The sequence below is a fragment of the Chaetodon auriga genome, chromosome 16 (assembly GCF_051107435.1).
Source record: "Chaetodon auriga isolate fChaAug3 chromosome 16, fChaAug3.hap1, whole genome shotgun sequence".
NCBI classification, from domain to species: domain Eukaryota; kingdom Metazoa; phylum Chordata; class Actinopteri; order Chaetodontiformes; family Chaetodontidae; genus Chaetodon; species Chaetodon auriga.
Window position 1 is genome coordinate 16,197,851 of NC_135089.1, and position 25,134 is coordinate 16,222,984.

General features: G+C 42.2%; 1 protein-coding gene across 1 annotated transcript in view; it reads right to left on the reverse strand.

Annotated features, from left to right (window-relative positions):
- Nucleotides 1-545: 545 nt before the first annotated feature.
- Nucleotides 546-25,134, reverse strand: part of pvalb6 (parvalbumin 6) — a 41,683-nt gene continuing 17,094 nt past the window's right edge. The window contains exons 2-5 of the mRNA XM_076753150.1: nt 3,282-3,347; nt 2,083-2,215; nt 1,855-1,964; nt 546-1,321 (exon numbers count right to left, since the gene is read on the reverse strand). Of these exons, the coding sequence (XP_076609265.1) occupies nt 1,296-1,321; nt 1,855-1,964; nt 2,083-2,215; nt 3,282-3,342 (330 nt within the window). The 5' untranslated portion in view covers nt 3,343-3,347 and the 3' untranslated portion in view covers nt 546-1,295. The remainder of the gene's footprint in view (nt 1,322-1,854; nt 1,965-2,082; nt 2,216-3,281; nt 3,348-25,134) is intronic.

The window sequence follows — 25,134 nt, forward strand, 5'->3', positions numbered from 1 at the left end:
TCAGGCAGTGAAATGGCCTACTAAAGAAGATCAGGATTCCCGCGTTGCCTGTTTGGGTCCTCCGCTGGGGATACTTAACCCAAATTGAACCTCAGTGTGAATCCAATTCTGCTAATGGCTTGACAGCATGGTTCTGTTAAACTAGCACAGCACTTCTGAGTAAAGACTCGTTGGCAAGTGGAATAATGTGACTTCCAGTCCTTTTTCTGTTTCAGTGAAGATGCATTCATGACGGACTGTGAAGAAAAGGCTCCTCAGAATGTCTCTTTGTGCAGTTTCTTCTTCTCCTGTCACTGCTTTGATGACACAGTCAGTGCTAATGAATACTAACAAATGACGCTGAAGGCTAATTTTGACCTTCTTACTTATTAAGGTACACTCCTTTATGCATTATTAGGTTGCTGCCAAGATATGCTTCACTGGTTCTGCTTGATAAGAGTAAAAGTGACGGCGAAATAGAAGAAGGAAGGAAAGAAGGGGAGCTGAGAGCGTGAAATCAGACAGAAGAACCACATCAAAGTAAGGAATTAACAGAAGAGCCTTAGTGAGTCGGTGTTCTCGAGGCTTTGTTTTCTCTCATTTTATTTGATTCTTTCACAGCTTGACCTCTTTCTTCTTTTGGTATGTTTTACAACAGCTCATTACCAGAGGAGAAAGGGATGGATAGATAGATAGATAGATGGATGGTGATGGTGTGGGAGGGACAGAGGGGAGCAAATGCAGGGAGGGAACGGTGCCAGAAGTGAAATCGGCAGACAGAAGAGGGAAAACAGAGAACAGGGGACAAAGAAAGAATGAGGGGCCATGAGAAGAAAAGAACCAAAACGAAGAGATCAGACAGATGGAAAAGTCAGGAGTACAGAGGGGAAATTAGGGTCTTTCTCTTATAATGTCTGTTTACTTTAAATATCTATAAATATCTACTTTATGCTTTAAAATGTGAGGTTTATTCCTGCAGGCATGTTGTATCTCTATACATGAACAGAAACAAGAACAGTTTGTATAAAAAGGATAAAATAAATAGGATGAATACAGCTGTGGGGACTTGTGAGGAGGTGTGTGTGAGGGGGTGGCACGCCACGGCTTACTTCCTTAAGCGCAGCATTGCACCTAATGAAGGCAGCGGTGTGGGCGAGGGTGAGGAAGAGGAGTGTGTGTAGCAGGAATCGGCTGCAGTCTGCTAGGCTGGGAGTCGGGGCGAGGAGGTGAGGTGGAGGCGGGGCTGTGGGTGTCAGGAGTTAGCAGTAGTTAGGAGGTGATCTTGGGAGTGCTAGTCAATCACACGAGGTGACGATTTATTCTTTCACCAGGCTAGCAAACTCTGCAAGAGAGGAAGAAAAAGGAAAAGTCAGGATGCCGACACGTAGAAATGCGTTCAGCTTTCAGTTACACACATCAGTGTAGTAGGTAGCAGGACCAATACACACCTACTGTTTCTGGACCTTTATCTTTAACAACAATCTGTCATAATCTCAGCAAAAATTGCATCATTTAACAGTCGCCTTAAGTTTATTTTCATCCACAGTAATGGTAAAATAGTGACGCTTGTCATAGCATCTGACACATTTAGGTTTTGCTCCTTTGGCATAGAAATCCAAAGTACCCATGAAAAATAACTGCTGTGTAAGATCTGTTAGATATAATAACATTGACACTGCAATCTAAATGCCAACATTCACTGATGAAACATAAACCCACAGTGAAACTGCAGTCTTAATAAATGACCAACAGATAAATGTGTGAAGACAGTCTGCCTGTGTGTGTGTGAGTGTGTGTGTGTGTGTGTATGTTTGTGTATGTGACGTCTGTTTGTGTGACCCCGCGACACTCCCACTAATGGAATTTGATGTTTACCATCGACTCCAATCTTCCCGTCTCCATCCTTGTCGGCTGCTTTTAAAAATGCTTTGGTTTCTTTGTCTGTCAGGTCTCTGCCATCTTTGGCGAAACCCTTCAGGACGTATCTATCCGGGGACAGAAAAGCAGAATGGATCGGTGTCACCGAACACTAATGTTTTTTGTCTAGCAAGATCATTTGCAGCATCTTTTGGCTTTGTGTCTGTGTGTGTGTGTTTGTCTCACTTGAGCTCCTCCTCCTCGATGAAGCCGCTGTTGTCGGCGTCCAGCACCGTGAAGACCTTCTTCACATCTTCAGAGGACTTGGCCTTCAGACCCACCATCTCGAAAAACTTCTTATAGTCAAAGGAGTCAGCAACTACACACACACACACACAGACACACACAAGGGGGCACACAGGCATACGTTAACTCTTGGATTTCTGAAGATAAATGGGCTTGAAATCCCACACACGGGTATGGTGTGTGTGCGTACTCGTAGAGTGAAGAAACCACTCTGAAAGTTACTTGAAGTGTCTTGTCCTGTGTTGATTCGGGGTGATGAGGCCCAAAGGCAATGATTTAATTGGAGTAAGGCAGCCGTCATACAGTGTGACAGTTATAGATCGAGAGCATGTGTTTGCCAGAGGACCCATCAGTTCTGGGTCATGGAGCTCCTGTCTGCCGATGTTATGCAAGCAGGCATTAAACCACAGGTATGACTAAAACTCGAAAAAATGACTCATTAGTACCAGTTTCTTCATCACAGAATGCTTTAGACACAAAGTGGGAGAGGCTTTTTAAAGCCCTATTCATTTTTCCCATCGACATTTTTCCCATGACTCACACTTGGAGCACTTCTGCAGCTTGGATTGGCATCAAACTCTTGAATCAGCAGTATAAAAGATTAAAAACTGTCTCAGGAAAAAAGTGTTGTTTTGATAAAATGTTGAATGTACCAGCCTGTCTACATGAAAACTTAAATGTAGGACTACAATTCCCAACGTGCATTCTGGCAAGAAACCGATCACAGAGCTTAAAATTCAATTAGCTTGTTTTATATTAAAAATAGTGAGTGGAATGTAAAGATTATGGTGATGGAGAAACTGAACACAGTCTACATCTTAAATGAATTCACTTTGGGTTCAGTTTTAGATTAATTCAGTGACTATGGCTCTAAGTTTAGTTCCCAACTGTAACGACAGAGGTTTTAAATTCACTACTGATTGGATTCACACCTCTGACTATCTTATTCTCCCTAGCAGCAGCAGCTAAGGCTCAAGAGTGTTATGATATTTTGAACAATCTGCCCAAATGATGGATAAAGCATGATTTCATATATGGGCCACCTCACATTTGGTCCGCTAGAGACAAACCAGCTGAGATCAGCTCCTCACACTATGCCACCTCTGAACCCTACGATTTTTCCATGACAAGCGCTTTACCTGCAAATGCATCTAGAGCTTTCTTGATGTCATCAGCGTTGAGGATGCTGCTCATTGCCATCTTGGCTGTTGGAGAAAGGAGATGAAAAAAGACAGGGGAGAGGGAGACAGAGAAGTAAGAGAAGGACAGAGAGGGGACAAGGTTAAAAACAAGGTCGCCAGAGAGCAGAGAGAGAACACGAAGACATTCTCGTATTACAATGGTGACGCTCTAGAAATGGAGCAGGAAACCAGGACACGTGAGTGACAGAGTGAATTAGAGACAGTCGAGGAGGAGTGAGAAAGGAGGGAGGGGACGGAGTTGTGCTGGAAGTGGAGAAAGAGAAAGATCCCGTTGCAAGGTGGTGTTGAGAGACTGAGGGAAAGGAGCTTTAGTTGTGGGGTTACGGGACATAGTACCAGGGTCAAGACCGAGGAAAAGATTAAGGAAAAGGAGAGCAGGAAGCGAGGGACAGATGACAAATTCAGGGACAAATTCTTCTCATTCCCGACTTTACATTATCATCACCGCTTGGTCAGGACCTCATGGTGTCACTTTTTAAGACATTGTTTTTTTTTTGCCTAAACCCAAACAAAGTGTGACCGTGTCATAATATTAACCGTGTGTTTATTATTGTTCTCGGCAAGCTTTATTGTCTAGCTGGACATTGCTAACAGGACGTTGCATATTTATTCTTGCTAACTTGACCGCAGAGCCGTGCATGTTGAGACATGATGCTAACGGCGTTCCCAGCGCCTTAAAAAGTGATGCCAAATGGTCCTGATTAAACGCCCATGTGTGATAAGATGGGAGCAAGAGTGTGTTGCCATATCAGTGTTTTCCATTTTATCAGTGTGATATCATTTAGTTGTCACAGATGAAGGAAGCCAGAGGCCAAGTCAACGGGGGTTTAACATGCTGTCTGTGTCTGCTGCTGTGCCTGAAATACCACAGGAGAATTCAGTTTGTCAGCCCAGTCTAGATGGAGAATCTCCTTGTACCTCACACGCTATGAAAGGTGAACCCAGCACTTAATAGTGCTTTGACTTTTTCCTCTGCGTGTGTGACTGAACCTGATCGCTGCCTCTCGCCTTCCCCAGACACTGACTGATGCCCTCCTCTGCTCTGTTGCTATTGCAAACACACATATACAGCATGCGTGCACTTCAAGCTGAACACAGAAAGAGGCGCACAGAGAATCTCCAGACAAGATGTGGAAAAAGACCGGAGTCTGGGGAGCTGTGGTGCCGAGAAGGAGTGAGTGACACGTAGATCAGAGGATGCGGTGCTCTGATTTCACTCTGCTCATTGTGGTCTGGCAGACATTATTAGACATTTGCTTGGGACACACATTATTTCAAGTAGGCCTGATTGTCACTCCACTCAAACCTCACCCCGCAGCCCATCTGACAGGGGGATACCATCGCTCTCTTTAGCAAAATGACCAAAATGCATCCCCCTTGTCAACCTGCCATCCATCCCGTGGTAGCAAAGAGAGCAGGAGCAGAGGGCTTGTTTAGTTGAATATGTTAGTCTAGTCTGTCGGACTCATTGATCCTTTATCTGACTGAGATTTGAGCAAATTAAAATCTATGCCTCCGACTGTGGCTCTGAAATATCAGTTCTGAAGTAACAGATTTAGAATTCCACCTTTTTCTCTCAGTGCCAAACTTCTGTCAATTTCATCTTGGATCTTTAATATTCTCCAATCTCTAATCTGTAGTAGTGGCACCTTCATGATCAAAGTGTCAAGTAGTAATGTAGTCAAGGAAGAGCGAGAGGATCATAGAGACGCTCTGCTGCCTGCAGGAGTCCTGGGCCATTCCCTCCATTAGAAATGAACAAAACTCCCAACCTTTTCGAGCTGTCGCTGCTCTTTGCTCCCACAGACAGTCAACAGGTTCAAGAGTTTCATGTGCAGCGAGTCACATCTTCAATTAAACAGACTGCTGCTTGCTCAACTTCCAGGCTCGATGTCCTCAACAGGCCACACAGTGATGTGCATCTCAGCCATATGTCTCAGTACCAGTGTTGGTATATGCTACACGCTCAATGCTAACATGCTGATTTTCAACAGGTAATATGTACAATGTTCATCATCTTAATGCAGCATGTTAGCATGCTTGCATTCACTGATGACCTCTGAAGAAAAAGTACACCGTACAAGTTGCCTGCTGTCTAAAAATGTGAGTTAAATGAGCGTAGATTGAATAACCACAAAAATCGTGATTGCAGTTCGGCCTCAGTGGACCATGAATGTCTGTACCAAATTTCATGGCAATTGCTCTAATAGCTGTTGAAAGTGCTGCACCGTCTGACTAACACCGCATTCCTAAAGCCACAGTGCTCCTATGGCGAAGAAGTTGAACCTGTAAGACGCGGTCTGAGTTTTGAAGGATTCTGGGATTGTGTGAAGGAGAGCTCACTGTAAGCAACTCCTGTATCTCCAAGCTTGGTTTACTATAGTGTGTCTGCAGCGGGCCCTAGCGCTCTTGCACACACACACACACACACACACACACACACACACACACACACACACATACTGTAGATACTGTAGCTACACACTTACACCTGTCTGTGTGTGAGGGCAGCTTACTGCTGTATGATATATGAAAACTCTTTCAACCCTCTAACTTTGATGGTGATGCAAAGCAGTGACAGTGAGCTGTCTCTGGAAAGGTCACAGTAACGACACTGTATCACCATCGTCTTTGTACCATCACCATCACCATGTTCCCTCTGCACAGCACATAATGCTGAGCTGGCCGGTGTCGTCGCTCTGTCCTTCTCAGTGGAAATACAGTCTGAGTCGCCTGTGCAGTTCCACCCATTACAAATCACTCATAGTATTTTGCTGCGTCACGCCTAAAGCAGTCCAACTATTCTAAAGTCATCTACTTGGTCTGCCACAGAGCGGTTTATTTGGCTGCATTTAAGGTTAATATCCACAAACTCTAACGTTATTCATGTCAGTTCAGTTCTGAAAACATGGTAAAATTTTTACTACAGTGTGGGGAAATCACTGGTTAATGACCTGAGAGAGCCCCAATTATGCAATTAAGACATATCTTACAATATGTTAAACACATCCACAGTTATATAATTCTAAAACTTACCCTGGCTGGATCTTTGATATAAATTATTCACATATAAATGTAGCGTTAGCCACCATTCGAAGTAGTTCGTGGACTTCTTCCACTGGTGACACACTCGGCTTCAGTGATGTATGAGCTTCCTTTGAGGTATGGTGTTATCTACTTCCATAACCTACTGCTGTGCACACAGATCAATACTGAACACTGCTGAACTCGTGTAGCCGCACTTTCAATCTTTTATCATTATAAAAGCACAGGCTCCTTCTCTGACCTTTACCATAAATGGGTCCACCGGGAAAAGCAACAATTCAGAGTGAAATAAGGAGGATCAGATTGAGTAATGAGATATCTCAGTCAGGGTGATGCCACAATTATTTATTTAAAGGAAAGTATAAAGACCGTTTGCGGTTGTGTTGATCTGCTGTCTGTCTATGGAGGTTTTTGATCCCAGTCAATTCTCTGAAATGCTGCATAAAGCCGAGGGGAGCTGTAGGTGATAATCCGTGCGTTGATCACTACAGTGACACCTTTCACACTGTCACATCATTTTTATATTGTCAATTGATATATTTTTAGTATGAAAAATATTGATTTTTTTTCTGCCTTAAACACATTTTGAAGAATTTACAGCAGAATGTAATCAGATTTTAATTTTAAGTTGCATATCTCCCTGTTAAAAGAATAACTGTTACATGATTTGCTTTCTAATTTGCTGTCTACCTGTACGTATGAAATCGCCTTATCAGCTCCGCTACAGCTCACTAATTAACACATTGTGTCTCATTTGTTTAATCTGCATAAACACTGTCAAAATTATACGTTGGTGATTTCACAGGTGTTGGGTATTGTGTGTATTATTATGTATTATGTACAGTGAGTAGCGCGGTGCCGCTAATCATGAGCTCAACTTCAGGACTGTCAGTGAGCTGATGCAGAGTAATCAAGAGATGGTTACATCTGAAGTAACATGGTTTAGTTAATTAATTTACGGATTACAGTTCTACTACTGTCTGAGCTTTTTACAAGAGTGGAATGTTACATTATTCATTTGGCAGATGTTTTCATCCAAAAAAAAAGTTTATTTTTTCCCCCACATACACACTGGCTGTCAGTGTACACAGCAGGTGCCGGTGATCGATTTACCAACCCTTCAAATAAAGGACCCTCTGTACCACTTAAGCTGCTACATGTTTAAGTGAAAATTGTAGGACAGTGTTCTTTGACTGTATTGATAGATATAATTTAGATGGATGATGTTGCAAACCTCGAATGCACCTAAAAGAATAAAGAAATATTACAAGTGTACAAAATCAATGGATATTTTTTAATGCATGAGGCAAAGAGATTTTTGTTCTGGTTTCTTATTCTGATATTAGTGTTCAGATGCTTCAAGCATCTGATTCTACAGATATACAGTGTGCATATTCTATTAAAAACACTGCAGTCAATATTTCACTGACAGACTGTTTAATCTTCAAACATTATTCTGTAAGTTAAGGCTTTCAGAAGATTCCTGAGAGCAACTGCAACCTAGAATTTTAGCAATCATTTCGAAAGCAATCTTTTCCCATTTAAACAACCATCTGAATTTATTTAGGTGTGATATGAGCATCAATCAAACTCCACCAAGGTTATCTGCTGAGCTGCACTGCTGATATAAGTGCACCTACGTATTGTTTAGTCGTTGCTATCACCTATAACCACCATCTCTGAGTTGTGCTGGATGCCCTTGGTCTTTGACTTCCTCTTTACTGCACTGATTTCTGCAGGCTTGAAACTCTGTCCCTGAGGTGTGCTGTTTGCTTCAAATCAACATTTTTATGACTGAAGCAGAATGCTGAGGCAGGATATAGTGCACGGAGAGCCTGCTCTGAAGTCTGCATCCAGAAGTTGGAAAAAAAAATTTAAAGAGAGCTTGTGTGGACACAAACTCTGGATTCTTCTCTGTCATACAATAGTAGGCAATCAAACACATTTAGACAGCAGTAAGTATATATAAGTTACTCATCGTGAAAGGCTTTATACTTCAGGTTGGCATGCTCATTTCAGTGTGGTGTATTTTAAAGCTGCTGAAGATACAGTTCACACATTTAGAAAACAGTTAACTGAATGTGCTTTGTATGATATACAGTAGATGACAAAAAGCTAATAATATGTGACATAAAACAGGTGTTTCTGCAGGAGACTGGTGGCATCTGTCCTACATGAGGTCGACCTGTGAGCCCTTGGGAGCAGAGTAATACAGTATGTGAACCAGGGTTTCCTTCCTGGGAAGTCCCATCACACTGATGGTCTGTAGGTGTGGGAAACCTAACCATGCTGCAGGTCTGCCAACTCCCCAGTCTACTGTAACAGCTGCATGAGCGTGTGAATATGTGTGTGCCTGTTTATGTGTGTTACAGAGGGTGCCAAACAGGCTTGGCTGGGGAGGCGGAAGGTCTAAGGAAGAATGGACTTGCGTGTCAAGAAACCTGAGCCCCATTATGTTCCTTTGACTCGTGTATGTTTATGGGGGAGTCTGTAAAAAAGTGTGTAACACATGTGTGCATGTGTTAGGTGGTGTGTGACACAGTTAAGGGGAAAATGAGGCAAGGAAGCAATACTGCAGAAAAATAGTCCTCTTCAGTATCATTGCAAGCGTTTGTGAACTGGTGGTGAACTCTGGTCCTCCACAGAAAAAGGCTTTGACTTTTTTCCCCCTTTCTGCTGCTGTGTCAGTGTGCTGCAATGAGGCATTTGACAATGAGCATTGTTTTGTGGAATCATTGTTTTTATGTGACTCATAAACCTCATGAGCTTTATGCTGTTTTAAGTTTAAACTGAGGTCACCAATATTAGGATTTCTTTTGTAACCAATGACTGGGTAAGAAAAGCTATTCCTCTGTGTTGCTTCCTTATGGGAACTGTGCTGCTGCCATAAAAAAACACTTACATAATAGAATTCAGGTTATTATTTTCTCTAAATAATAGATTTACATTTTGGCTGGTTCATATTAATAGAAACAGAAGGTAGTACAGTGCTGTCTTTGTCTAATGGAGATTAGCGCATTCTCATAGGATGACATAGGATGAAGTTCTCACATGTTTGTCGTCCAGTCTCCATCAAGAGACCCAGGAACTTGCACCATTAATCTAATGAATATGGATAACTCTAACAGGCCAGTTTCCTGAATCAAAGGGGCAGCGGTGATTCTCTTCCTCCAGAAAAGCTTTTTATCTGAATTGCTACTGATCTGCACAGCTGATCTTCAAATACGCTTGATGGTTGAATTTATAGAGTGGCTGATAGAGAGTGAATGTATAAGCAGTGCAGACGCCCGGGGATTGTCTGGCTGTTATCACCACTGTCCACTGTCTAATCCTCTGGCAGGTACAGGACAGCTTAACCAGGCAGTTACATCTTGGCAACAACAATAGTCCTGTGTGTGTGTGTGTGTGTGTGTGTGTGTGTGTGTGTCTGTTTGTCTGTGTGTGTGTTCATAACTATACAGTATTTAATTGTCACTGTTTTATTTATGTGTGTTTTCAGTTTCTTTTTCTGGCACCTCACTCTCAGGTGATCATTTTAGTCACATGGTTAGAATCTTGAAATGGAACTGTTTACACATTTTAGTGTGAGTGAGTCTACAGTCAACAGCCTCGCTAGCAGCTCTGCGAAGCTGTGCAAAAAAGAGGATGTTAAGAAGGTATATGTTGTGTTCACTGTCTTAGTTAAACATGTTAGCATGCTAACATTTTCTAGTTTAAGACAGCAGAGGCTGATGTCAATGTCACTTTGCAGGTATTAAACCAAAGAATTCGACGAATTGATTATAACCTGATGATGGTGTTTGAGCAAAAATTGAGGGGTCACCAAAATTGTATCAGTTCACCTTGAAGGGAACATAAATGTCATTGCCAAATTTCTGAGCAATTCATTCAGTCGTCAAGACATTTCACAAAAAAACTGAAAATATGTCGACCGCATGGTGGCGTTAGAGGAAACGTGGGGTATCACCAAAGTCATTGGGATTCTGTGCAGATTTCATGGCAATCCACCCAGTAGCTGTTCAGATACATTACAGCCAGTCTCTAGAGCTGCAAGCGTGGCTAAAATGTGTGTGAGGGTATAAGCATGAAGCCTTGCAGTAGTTCTTCTCCCACTTAACATACTGTAGACACCACTGAGATTCCTAATCGAGTGAGGTCGCAAACTCTACTTTGAGTTTGCAGCACACACATGCGATGAAAGCAGTCTTAAGCATTCAGACTCAACACACATTTGCATAAAATATTGGAAAATTAAAGATGTAAATTCCATTTAATCTGCCATCGAAAGCAACAGCGTTGAGCGGTAAAAAGTATTACATATTTCATTCTGACAAACATACTAAATATTACCCCCCCCCCCCACACACACACACACACACACACATTAATTAACTGAGACTGCACCCACTTAAGTGGCATTCTGTCTATAAATATTCATAATATATAATGCTGCTACTGTGTGAATACATGTAACATTTTAAACATCGCAAAGAATCAGACGTACGTGGAAATTATTTCTCAACAGGAGTTTTGTGCCTTTTACTGCTTCAGCATTTGACAAAGTTGCGTTACCCTGGAGAGCAGATGCAGACTGTATTCAATCTCATTAGGGGTAATTAAAATTTGACCTTGACAGAAATCACAAGCACTCCAACAAAATTACACCTGTGTCTCTTATTTTGGCAGCAAACCATTGTCAGAAAGCAATTACCTTCTTGAAACACTGTCCTTGTATCTGAATCTACTCTCATGCTGTAGAGGAGCTTGTAAAAGAAAGTAACTTGCATTTCTTCATGCGTTTCTCTATCACCTCTGCTATTAGTTTCATGTTTCACTATTTGATCACAAAGTGTCAAGACTTGTAGAGCTACTCTGAAGTCAGTATCAACCGTCCTTTGTGTCTTGTTATAAGATGGATTTGCTAACATCTCCGGTCTGAAAATTTGTGATCTGTACACTAAAACATGAAGGATTATACACAGATCTTTGTTCTGTCTGTCTCTGGCAAAGCTTACACCTTCATATAATATCTCACATATGTTATTTCTTCATCTTACCTGATGGGTGCTGAGGTGGAAGAAGGGCCAGATGGGTGCAGGAGGGGTGTCCAGTAACAGATCAGAGGCTCTGCTCTTCCTGTTTTATACATGTCCCCTCCAACTATTTTGGGATAAAAATGGGCGCCCGGTTCAGCATGGGGTGAGTGATGTTGGACCGCTCGGTCGGCCCGTATCGCTTTCCTGACTGCACTCATGCTAATCAAACATTACTATTAATAATAATCCATCTCCACCTCTCTATCAGCCAGACGTCTTTTCTTATGCTCACCCTTTCCCGCCCCTCCCTTCCTCCAACACTAGCTCCTTCCTCCTTCCAGCCATTTGATTTCTCCACCTCATTTTCTCACACCACGCACCCGAGGGACCTCGCTCAGAGTCCTCTAATCCCCCTCTGATCCGATCTCTCCCCTTTGCTTTCTCTTTGCCTCTCTCTGTCTCTCTTCTCTTAAACTTTTAATTTTCACTTTCAATTCTCATCTACCATTCCCTCCTTTAAGCCATTTGGCATCATCAGTGGCAAATTATGAGGCCCAAATCTCCTCCACCTTTTCTGGTATGCATTTGTCAAGGGGCCAGTTCTTACATAGAGCACCATTAATCAATTACTTAGACTTTTTCTGTTGTGTTTTTTGTTTTGTACAGGCTAAAAAAAAGTCCCTACCACTCTCTAAACTCTTTAAAGGTCTGGTGTAGAGGATCTTCATTACTTTGGAATCAGTCCTTTATATCTACAGAGGGAGCGGGTCCTCTTCCACAGAGTCAGCTATGTTGCATTGTCATGTTTGTACAGTAGCCCAGAACTGACAAAACAGGCACTGACTCAAGCGAGCACCTTTCACATTTTCTGTGTTATTAGTGTCACTGTAGGGGAAGGCGAGGTGATGGGTATTCAGTTGGCTGCAATCTGCAACCTCACCACTAGATGTCACTAAATCCTACATACTGGACCTTTAAATGCAGAGTCTCTCTCACTACAGCACAATGCACACCTCTTTGGCCTGTTGAGAAATCCAAAGCCTGACAGACCTGCCGTTCCTTGTTAGGGCTGCTAAGCTTTGAGTGGACAGTTGTTTTTCTGGGGAGGGGTTTAGTCTTTGTTAATTTATACTCTCAAAGGTTGCTTCTTTTTGGGTCATTTTCCTTCAGGGGTTGAATTGAGCAAAATGTTTGTGGGTTTGTGATACTATATGAAAGCAATAGTCAGATCTACGATGTGCAGAGATTCAGAAAACCTCCATGGTCCACTATGCAGGCTGTAATGACTTTGCAGAAAAAGACTCTGCAAGAGTCCCAATTGCTCTTCATCACTAACCCCAATAATGAAACACTGAGGCACTGCCAAGCGTTACATCGCTCTGGGACAGTGAACCACTGACAGCCCAGGAATCCTCCCAAAGGCTCACTTTCAGATGTAAAGTATTTAAAGATCACAGCAAACATCAGCTGTTTCCACTGGTGGTTCTGCTGAAGAACCTCTCACACTGTCCTTTAGGAAGCCTTGGATGGGAAAGGCCGAGATGACACTTAAGGGCTATAGTTGGTACGTGGAAGCCATAAACAAGTTTTCTTGGGAGGGATAGATTTATGTGTTCTTGAGTGTCTGTGCGTGTGTTGTGAATGTTTCTGTGTGTTGACGTGTTGGGGATGGCGTGACTGCTGTTCTCTACTGAGGAACGATTTTGACAGCAGGTGGTATTATCTTGGTGACTTTCAGGGTATTGTATTTATGAGATAGCTATCAATTTTATGATAGATATTTTATTGATGTTTGTAGTTTTTTGGCCAGAATCATTTTAAAAGCAGCAGAGATTTATTATCTTTGCAACTTAATCACGAAATGTTTTGTAGAAGCTCTAAAATGCAAGGGACCGTCCTCAGCACAAAAACGACAAGATGGGTCATTTGAGCCAAATGATATATGCTTACTGGCAAAGTCCTCTTGATGTATGAATAGTGCTCGGCTTCGCTTTGGACCAAAGATAGAGTGTGAGGTCTTTAAACCACCACTGAACCTCTGACCAGCATTCAGAAGTTTGTGAGAGTGTTGTTTTAGGTAGTATGAAACAACACAAGGACGACTGGTTTAAGTAACACATCTGTTAGTCTGAAGACTCATCAGAGGGCCAAACAGTGGTTTATAATGCTTTGCAGGAAGATTTAACAGCTCATGAACCATCATGAAAGTTATCATGACGGAAATCTTTTTGTCCTTTGTCACAATCATGATCACGATCATGAGGTAACGAGTAGAAATATCAGGAACATGAGTTTGCACACGTGATTAGCCAACACGGTGCCTTACTGATCAACTCTCTACTTGCTCTACCCATTGGCACTCTCACTGTGCCTACTGAAATGCATGAGGAGGTCACTATTTTAATGCAGTGCTTGTGCTGTCCAAACATTGACCTTAGAGATAAAATTGGGGTGAATTTTTGGACAAGTTGAAGTTGGTCTTCTCCCAGAAGTGAAGTCCAGTCTTTTGCGTCACCCAAACCACAAACATTCCTAAACCAGGACCAAGTAATTAATTTAATTTACTGGGGACTGGTTGATCTGCCTGGTCTCTTTCTGTCCTCTGCCCTGTATTCCCCTTTGCATAACTGCACAGGGACATCACTCCCAGTCCATTTCATAAACCTTCCCCTTCAAAGTCCTAAATCTTTTTAACCATGCCCTTTCTCTTTTACCTCTCCACCATCTTTATCTAATTTTGATGGAAGCTTGTGACAAGTGTTTCTCTCCCTCCTTCCATCCACTTACTGACACACTCCTTGAAATTTATCACCTGCTCCAATCCCCTCACAGCAGCCAAAGGACCACAGAGGGGGTTTCCTTGATCCCATGATGTGCCCGGGTGCTTCTTGTGGTTCTCTTTGTGCCGACAAGGGGCTCAGCACTGGGAACAGGAGGTAGGAGGGAGTGAGAGAAGGAAGTGATGGAGTAGAGACAAGTGAAGCCAGGAGGGAGATAAAGCTAGATGATGAAAGAGGGGAAATGAAAAGAGGAGTACCAACAGAGCAAAAGAGAAAAGTATTGAGAGAGAAGAGGGCAGTGAAGTCGTAGAGAGCTCAAGGTCGTCAATGGATCTCACCAGGGGATATTGATGCTAGATGAGGCATGGACAGGGCGGAGGATAGGGATGAGGAAGCAAAATGACTGAAAACAAGGCAGAGAAAATTCAAATCAGGGGAAAGGTTTTATCTCACCCAATGCCTGTATAGCTACGGCCCGACAAGGAAAACCACCAGGGGTTTGCTACCAGAGACAAAATGGAAACCTTTCACAGATGTTATTTTCTTCCGTTCCCTTATCAAGGGCAACATAACATATTTAATAATCAACTCAAACTTCTCGTAGCCAAACAGCATCAGAATATCATTCCCAGTTGTCTCAATGCTTCAAATTATTTGATTATCTCCTAATGACTGTCATTAAAAAGACTTTTGGCATGTGTGATTACTTATGGGACTCCCATTCAGAAAGGTTTCTTTGAGATTGTTTCAGATGGAAATGTGAGTTAGTTGTGTGCTAACTTATTCAAACGGAAAATTACAACCTTGCACACTGGTTCATTTACGTGTGTGTTATTTGCCTTTGGGGATTCCTTGGCAGCCATGCAAACCATCACCAGATATATTGTTAATCACACAAACAACTACTGCTCATTCAGAAGTTCTCCTGAGGCCGTCTCCCACCAGTTTGTTAGTCAAATGATAATCAAATATTTGTGATGCAGAACAAACTCATTCAAATTTTTTAATGATACACTAATTATATTTCAGATTTCGACTTACATGTGTGTGAGTCTTGTGACTTAAGACTACCAACTTCTAATAATTACCACTTTTCATTGTCTACTTTTTTCCATACTGTACAAACATCTGGTCTAACTTTTTCCAGCACAGGTTTTCAGTCAAAAATGAGATTACATTTATATTACATCCTGTACCTTGGAACAAAGGAAAGTTAGTCTTGGGATCAACTAAGAGGGTGAGAAAAAAAGTATAAGGAGGAATTCCAGGGAGGAAAAGAAGAAAGAAAAAGTGATCCTATTAAGAAAAGGCAGGAGACAGGGGAGAGAGAGAGAGAGAGAGAGAGAGAGAGAGAGAGAGAGAGATGCCTTTGAACCTGATTCCAGGTAAGCCAACATAATGCAGACATTGTGAACCTATTTGAGGGCAGCATAGAGAGACATAAAAACACAGAAAGTATGTTTTCTTTTTAAGAGATATTTAAGAAAACACCCAAACCTCACTTAGAGTTACATTTGGCTGAAATGTATCCATCTTTTCTCTCTCTTCTGTCCCCTCCACCCTCCTCTCTACACCACTCAGACTCTCTGCTTTTTTTTTTTTTTTTGTCTTGCTCAGCTTGTCCGTCACCACCTTTCCATTATTCTTTTACAATCAGATCAATCAAGATTCATGGACAATGTGTCTTTTGTCACTGAGAGGTTCAAACCTTTACCTGTCCCTGTTCCAAACAGGCACCAGGTCCCTTGGCTTTGACATCACATCTCAGAAATTATCCAACCATGTTTTGTCATCTGTTGAAAATATTCTTATAGACATAGATACAAACCACTGCCTTGCTATGCCCCGATATAGAGGTTCAAGAATGTCGCTGTCCTCAAATATCCATGTATTGCACAGCACCTCCATCTTCTAACCCTAACAGTAACCAGTAACTAACAGTGTTATGATACACAAGGTGTAGTATCAAATGCATTAGATCACTGCATTTGCAAAGGGGCAATATTGGATGACATCTACTGTGGGCATCACTTCCTGGTTGAATGTCACGAAGCAGAAGAAAGTGTTCATCCTTGCAGGCTGTAGTTCCTGCCTAAACAATGAAATTACACATAACTTGCAACATTTTGGCAAATGATCATTTGTTAAAGTCCAGAAACTGTCAATGTATTTTCATCAATGCGGGTGCAATCACTAATCACTGTGGGCACACTAAAGAAGGCAATACAGTGTCATCTCTAACTACACGGTCGACCCTGCTCTTTGCTTAGCTCAACAGTTTCTTTAGAAAAATGTTGCTGTTAGCACTTTAGTGAACATGGAAGTATCAGACTTCTTTTATTAATGTCGTGGCACTTAATGCTCACATAGCACACTACATTACCAGACTACTTATCCTGCTAGTAAATAAGCACAGTAGATTCTCTTTTACTGTTGTTTCTGTCCAGTGCTCACTGCATAAGAACATCTGTTAAGTGCATAGACAGCATCTGATGGGGAACTGAGGTTCCAGGTCTCTGACTTCACTTGTTCTCAGCACTGTGCAGGTTGTCTCCACCCAGCAGGAAGACTTTGAACATCATGCGTTAAAAACAAAGTTCCACCATCAGCATCTTTCTGACAAGGTTTTGCATTCAGATAAAGTCAGCATGCTTGATTTATTTAGTTCAGATCAGCGTTCAAGTGCTGAAGCTTGTGCAAAGTGACAGGCTTGATAGACACAGACAAGATAGAGGGAGAAAGACTTGATCAAGAGAAAGATTGCTTGGAAAAAATGCTGAAGTAAAGACTTCGGGATGAGTGCATGTAATAGTTTTGAAGCGAAATGAGTCTGGATTTAAAGCATGCTCGAAGATTTTGATGATGTGCTCGAATGGAAATAATGTAATGGGATATTTGGGGATCCTGCAGTATTCCAATACGGATGTGAGGAAATATCTCTGTATGTTGTGCCAGTCACTGCAAAGACATGAAAGTCATTAAAAAACTGAAGGTAGGGAGTGACACGCACGCACACACACACACACACACACACACACACACTCACAACCCCACACGCACACGCACACACACTGCATGTTTGTGAGAGACAGAAAGAGAAAAAATAGCTGTTATACAGCATCGTCTTTGTCCTCCATGTACACTATTATATTACCCTGTGTCAGCATATTGTTTCCAATCTGTCTCTCTCACACTGAAAAGGTGCGCAGTGAAAAAAAATTTGTGGACTAAGAGTGACGAGGGGAAACATGAAAGGCAGAGATGGCTGAAAAATGAAGAGAAAGAGAAGATGAGAATAGAAGAAAAATGAGAAAGATGACATCCTGAGCAACAGGATGCTGTAGATAGATAGATAGATAGATAGATAGATAGATAGATAGATAGATAGATAGATAGATAGAGGAGGTAGGGGGATGTTATACTTGACAGCAAAAATGTGAATGAGACAGGAGAGAAGAGGAATGATTCGCCTGTTAATAGGAAATCCAATCCAATCTCGTCTGCTGTCTGTTTTTGTCCGTGTGTGTCCAATATGTGTATGTTGATACTCGTGCAGCATGATCCACCTGCTTAATTATTGTTCTTTCTACGTAAACATTAAGCCGTCAAGACGAATCCTTCCCTCTCACACTATATAATCAGATCCTTTTTGATGCAAAGGAACGCTCCTCACTGCAGGGCATTGGACAGAACTCCTCTATCAGAAACACAGAGATACCAAGAGACTGAGATGAGCGAAAGAATGATTGACCTGCCTGTATACACACAGAGGAAATCTTGACAGAGGATGATGGAGGGCAGAGGAGGAGGCAAAAGGCTGCACAGAGCAAAAATTGATTTGTCGGATATGATTCAGGGAGGAAGATGTATGAGTGTGATAACTGAAGACTGTCAGGCGTCTTTCGATGTGTCTGTCCATTGCTCTGGACAGCAAGCAAAATCAGATCTCTCAGGTCAGCGTTGGAAATATCCAAGCCACGATGCATCAAGGCTCTTGTCATCAACAGCACCTTTACCACTTTCATCACTCCACTGTCATCATCGCTGAGTCGATAAGGTTGTCTTACTGCTGGCATAGCGGGCTGACGCTGGAGACGTCTGTACTGATGTTGAAAACAAGAGTACACACGTCACGAGGAACATTAACAGCCTTTAAGGTCATTACAAGTGGGAACACTTCTCATTAAAGGGAATTGTTTTACAACTGATTGGGTTTATAGTCTAATTCTTCATGCATTTTTCCATCGTTCTTACGATACTATTGAGATCAAGGGAACACTTGCTAATTAGTGCAACAGATGGGAGTGGGAATGTCATTAGTTTGCAGGTATTTTGTTGTGTACTAAAGTATTTGGCAGATGGAAACATTTGGCCTGACGATGACGCTACATGAAAAGTTATTACATTTCATCCACAGGGGAACAAGGACGTCTGTATCAAATTTCATGGCAACTCATTTAATAGTTGTCAAAACATTTCTCACAAAACCACAAATGGGAACCTCGTGGTGGTGCCACAGCAAAACTCAGAGGATCTTTTAAGTCTTTAGGACTCATCATCTGCAAACCATGAATATCTGTCCATTTTTTGTGCCAGTACATTCAGTAAATGTTGAGATATTTCACAGGATAAGAGAAAACTTTGACCTGCTGGTGTCAAAGAAGAAAAGTCAGTAGGAGTCATCCTCCAGGAGCCATGAATGTCTGTGCTAAATCGGAATCCATCTAATAATTTTTACTGTATTTTCCAAAGTGGCAGACCGACCGACTGACACTGCCATCCCCACAGCATGCTGCTATAACTAAACACAGATGGAACTCAGATTAGTCTGCTCATTGGTGTTAAGATTAAGTAAGATTAAGTTAGTAAATTACTCTTACACGACCAAATAATGGCCAGGATGGAGGTGCAGTGGGCATGATAGTCCTGTAGGAACATCTTATATCTCTTTTCTGTGCCTTCACTCTGCTCTAACATATTATCCAGACCAGTATTAACACAACTGTCATGATGCCATGAATACACGAACACATATATAGTAACAGACAGAGGGACACAAAAAGCCTAAAACCCAAAATGTACCAAAAAATCCAATGGCTATAAAACATAAAGGTGGTGGTACACTTGGACACACAGCAGGAATGCTGATAAGAGTTGCCGTGTCTGAGGTGTAGGGTGTAGATGAGAGATGAGGGGTGACTTCACACAGTATCCGGTGCTGGTCCTTGGTTGGCAGAATAGTGTTAAGCCAGCAACAGGTGTCAGGGAACAGTTGATACTGACTTCAGAGGCAATTTGAGTTCCAGCAGCATGATATGAGAGTTGGTAAGTATCCAAAGACACAGAGAGAGAGAGCGAGAGAGAGAGAGAGAGAGAGAGAGAGAGAGAGAGAGAGAGAGAGAGAGAGAGAGAGAGGCAATGACTGACTCAACTTTTTAGAGAAAAGCTAAGTTTTCAACCAAAGTAAAAACAAAGAAAGGTTAGGTTAGGATAGCATTTGGTTAAAAGGATCAAAGAGGAAGTATTTGTGAGACAGCGAGCTGGAAGGTAAAGTGAAACTAGGTGAGGCGTGTATGAAGACAGATCCTGCGGTGGGTTATCACTCAGTAAGTGAGGGTCTAAACAGATCGTTTGTGGTCACTGGCGTCCCTAGAGGAGGTGTCCAATATCCGCAACCTAATCTGCGGCAGAATCACAGCTCACTCTTTTTATGTTCAGCAGTTCATTTATACTGCGTGAAGCCACTCTTATTAGATTGTTGGTTCTTATTTGGTTTGCAAAATGCCATTTTTAAAAAAAGTGGAAGTAATATTTTCAACACTGACACATACTCATATCTTTATGACATCACTCAAATTCTACATTAAATATGATCAAAATGCAGATAGAAATTGTGGTTTAGCATTAGATTGGATCACATTGTAGTACGCTGTGTATGGTGTTTGAATGTGGACCATGGGCATCATATTGGTTGCAAACACACTGTGAATCATGTGGAGTCACTGTGACAAATGGGCAGAAACAGCGCTGTAAACAGGTCGCAGAATGGGGCTTTAATGTTTGAGTTATGGTTCATACGGCCCATCATGCATTTGTTAGAGGAGGATAACATTGATCTGAATTCAGACACACATGCACATGTACATTAATCTGAATGTCAGTGTTTCATTCCTTTATGTCTACAAGTAACTGTCCGACAGAGTTTTATATTATTCAAAGAAAAATGTCAGTTTAAGGGAACAAATCAATGAGAATATGTCTTTGCCCACATGCACTCACACATTCATACACTCACACACTTTGGTATGCATACTACGTCCTACCCCCTTCCTACTCTCAGATCTACACAATGTTGCCGACATATACATGTAACTATGCAAATATGCACATGCAGAGTAGAGCAACACGTTTGCTGCACACATGCGTACTGAACAAATAAGCGTTTGACCTTGAAGTTTGCCACGGTTTGTGTGGGCTATGAGCAGTAAAGTATATCGAATTCCAACAAATCACTAGTGTCAGGCAATAAAAAAGAGAAAACCTCTGAAGATTATTCCATCCTTAAATCCCGCTCAAGCTTGAATCACATCAGCCGCACATGGCCACATCTGCACATTATGATAATAACCAACACCGACTGTCTGTCACAGACAGCCTGACATTCATGTGTTCCTTCTGTTAATCCAAGGGCAACTTGGTATTGTGTCACCATGCCACTAAAGTCTGCACATTCTAAAAACATTAGAGCAATAGTAAAAGTGGCGGTCATGGAGAAAGCAGCACCTGCTCTGCAGTCTCATCCTGCAGATATGCGACTTTATTTGCTCTTTATGGACAGTATAAGTTTAAGAGTCATTCCTAAGTGGATGGACCATTAACACACATTATACTAACTGGCTAACTGCGTGCATGAAAGCCAGCTGCATTGCGGTTAAAATCTAATTTAAGTCAAGGACTCACTCGGGTGAAGGATTCTTCTGGACGGCACTCTGCCTGTTTGCAGGGCAGAGAGGAGGAACCTATATCATTATATTCATCAAACAATTAAATGACAAATTACAGCCATTAGTGTACATTAAATGAGGGGAGTGTGTGTGTATGTGTGCCTTATCTAATTGTGTGCTTGTTATTTATGCCCATTATGTGTGCGCACTTAATGAATATGTCAACACATGTTGTTGTGTGTTGTTGTGTATGAGACTATAATTATAGACAATGTGTCCTGAATCGCATCATTGTCCTGAGAGGGACACGTCCTGCCTGACGTATTTCTTTTCAGAGGGATCGTTTTTGGTGATGACCACTGAAGTGTAATTGTATGTCAATAATACATTTTTGTACGTATACATGAACACTGATGTGTCTAATTACTATATGACAGTGACTTTGATGAGAGGAATCGGTAACGATGTGTAGTTCAGTGTTCAGTAACAAAGTCTTTCCTCTCCTGCGTGTCTGTATTTGCACTGAACTGTTCAAACATTTACTGTATAATTTGGACTTGCTGAAGCATGTTACCTTATTGTGAAGGACGGAAGGAGGCTACACTCCTGGATGTGTCGACAGCAATGATGCCGGTTTGGCTGACCCAGGAACAGCTCAATAGGCCTCACAATAAGGCTGTCCAGAACAGGACAAGCCTTGTGCATGACTATAACAGTGACAATAATGCCTCAGGTAAAGACCTAGCTAACTCCGCTGATACTGGCTCACTGAGGTGTTTCTGTTATTTAGCCTATCCTAATTGAGATGAAATAGGTGGACAAAATAGTAAAAACACCTCATCAGTGTAAGGAAATAGTTCAAAACTACCACAAACTCAAAATCACCATCAGGGGCGCCACCAAGGCGCCACCAACGCCAGAGGGCGCGATGGCCATCCAATTGCAATCACTGTCCCCCCCTGCATGCTACGTTGCATATGTCGCATATATCACACATGCATAATAAGCTCCATATATCCATTCCTATGAAAGATTTCTCTGGCTGCTGTTCCACACCTCTCCAAAACATTCCAACCTTCATGAAAGGAGGATTTATTGCAGGACTGTTGTATCACACTGCAGTAGGTTTAGCTAGGTGTACTTAATAACTGAGTCTATGAGTGTATCCGTGTGTCGCGGGGAGGGAAGAGGTGGGGTTTGACTCAAGAGAGACACGATAATTAAGTCAAGATAATGCACTGGCATCTCATGTGCATCGATCCACTGCCTGCTAATGTCCCATGGCGGCATGACTTGTTAGACTTATTAATGTAACCTACAACCACAGTATCATCTGATTAGATAAAAGAGCATTCACTCAACCTGCACGCTGAGTCATTGGCGCTGTCAATGAACGCAGCAGCAGTGACGGTAAAGATGGTTAAATGAATTCAGGCAAATGATAGAAATTGGTTTTATTTTAATTCTTGCATTAAAATGAGTTCATTGGCTGCAGTGCGTTTTACGGAGGAGATGGTAGCAGGGTGCAGTTATAATTGAGCAGTTTGGGCGAAGTGTCGGCAAACCTTTGAACAAACTGCATCATTCATGACTTCTCAGGCAACAGATATCATTCCCTCTGCAGAAATACAGAAAATTCTTGACTAACCAAGATCACAGAGAGAGAATCACTTGCATCATTTTGGATTTTAGAAAATTTGTTGGCAAATATCTTAATGTCAAACATTAACTTAATGCCTAATTATAAACAGAGTCTCTAGAGTGTTTGGAGCTATACAAAGTTAGTGGTTAATGTTGATGTTATTGATCAAATTAAGATTAAAAATCCCATTGGAACAAGTTGGCCAGTGGACGCTTTAAACATTGCTACCATGAGGTACGTTTTGATTGAAAGAGAATTACTTATCTAATGCGATTTAATGGTAAAGGAGAGAAGAGAAAAGAAAAAAGAGAAGAAAAAAAGAAGAAGAGAAGAAGTTGTTTTAGAAAACTGTTTTGTCAGAACTCTGAAAACTGAGCATCCAGCAGCCTCAGGATAAATTTCATCTGCAGTTTTTTTTTCTTTTCGTGCTGTCATGCATAGCTTGCTTTGGATCAAACAGACTCCTCCAAATGCGACTTTGGCTGCTCCTGGCTTACCCTTTGGCCACAGGTCATCCCTCTTCACACAACACACACACTCACACACACACACGTCCACTGGTCCTTGTCATGATAAGTTATTATTATCCTTTTACATTTACCTCTCTGACCTGCTACCTGCTTAACTTTAGTAGCACACACAAGGCCCAGATATAACGAACGCAAACTGAGTGACCTCACAGTGTTAATGTTCATTAACTCTTGCTTCCATCAGCCTTGGGGAAGCATTACATAATGAACCATATATATGTTTCAAGCAGAGTGGGGGTCCAATTAAGTGTTATGTGTTTATGTAGGCATGCATGGATGTATATGAACATGTGACTTCATGTACAGTATGTGAGTGGGATTTTTTAGTGCTCTGGTTCAACAGCAGCATCATGCCTGTGTGTGTGTGTGTATGTGTGTGTGTGTGTGTGTGTGTGTGTGTGCATGCCTTTATGTGCAGGCTGAACAGTGATCAGAATCAGTATTGGAATCCATGACTCTATAGCCTCAAGCGCTACAATAATGTAGGAGTGAGTCAGTCAGCAGAGCTCCATAACATCAGACTGCAGTCCCCCTGACCATCAGGCTCTGTAGAGGAAGAGTGTGTGTGTGTGTGTGTGTGTGTGTGTGTCGGAAGAAAAGATAGACTGTGTTCACTAACTCACGGAGCTCGTGAGAATGAATAATGATCAATACTTTGACCTTTGTTGTTTCCACCTGAAGGGTAGCTGCTGCACCCAAGGGAGCGAGCACCCAGCGGCCTGCATCGAAACTGAAACACCTCGCTACTGCATGTCAGCGTTTACACACAACGAGCCTCTTTTATACATCCTGTTCAAGACGGGAGCGTTCCCCCGTCAGTCTGCCTCGCCGCTCTGCATAAAACATACTAACGTGGGATGGGGGTGCAAAGCCAGCAGTGGAGGTAGGAGCGGAGCCAAATCAACCTCTATGTGAAAGGGGTGAGAAGCGACGCTGTTGTGTTACACGTTCACTTATTCTTCATTCATTACGTACTTATTCTGCATATTTGACAAATGTGTCTAAGGGGAGAGTGCGAGAATTGACACATTGCTGCATTTCATGGCGCTCTGAAACCGGTGTCTCACCTCTTATGGATGCTATCTAAAATCACACACAGCGGACACCTTATGCTGGAGTTGTTTGTTTCAGTGTAAAAAGGCAAAGCATGCATGATGACGGGTCAAAAATCTCTGCGTGTGTTTGTGTTGGGGCACCACACAGAAAGCTGCAGACTTTACTGTATTTCCTACACACTGTACTGAGTGCTCCAAAGATCGCTAACGCTCAGAGAGATGAAGGGAAACGGATCCGATTAGACCATGAGTGACAGACAGAGAGAGCAGGAAACAAAGGGAGTGACTGGCAGAAAGAGAAGGAGCTGAGGGAGTGCTTGAGTGAGAGTGATTTCCTCTGATTGGCTTTAGTTTATCATTCTCCATCTCCTCTGCCTGTTTAGCAACATTAATGGCAGCTGCCAGGAGCTGGGACACACACATCAGGTCATACACACTTTTTCCCCTCTTTCCACCCTCCACTCTCAAATCACATCACACACACCCACAGAGAGGGACACACACACACCCTCACACAGAGGATTTCGGCTGTAGTAGTTGTTGAACTGGGCCCGCCAATAAAGGCTCCTCACATGGAATCGGAGGTGACAGATGAGGCAGGTGAGGAGAGGAGCAGGGAGGTGGGGGAAGCGGAGACAAGGAGACAGACAGGGGGAGTAATCAGGACAGGCGTGTGATGCTGGAGAGGGGGATGCGGGAAGGAGACGGCGGAGAGTGGAAAGGTGGGGGTGAAAGAGGAAATATAACAGAACTGATGA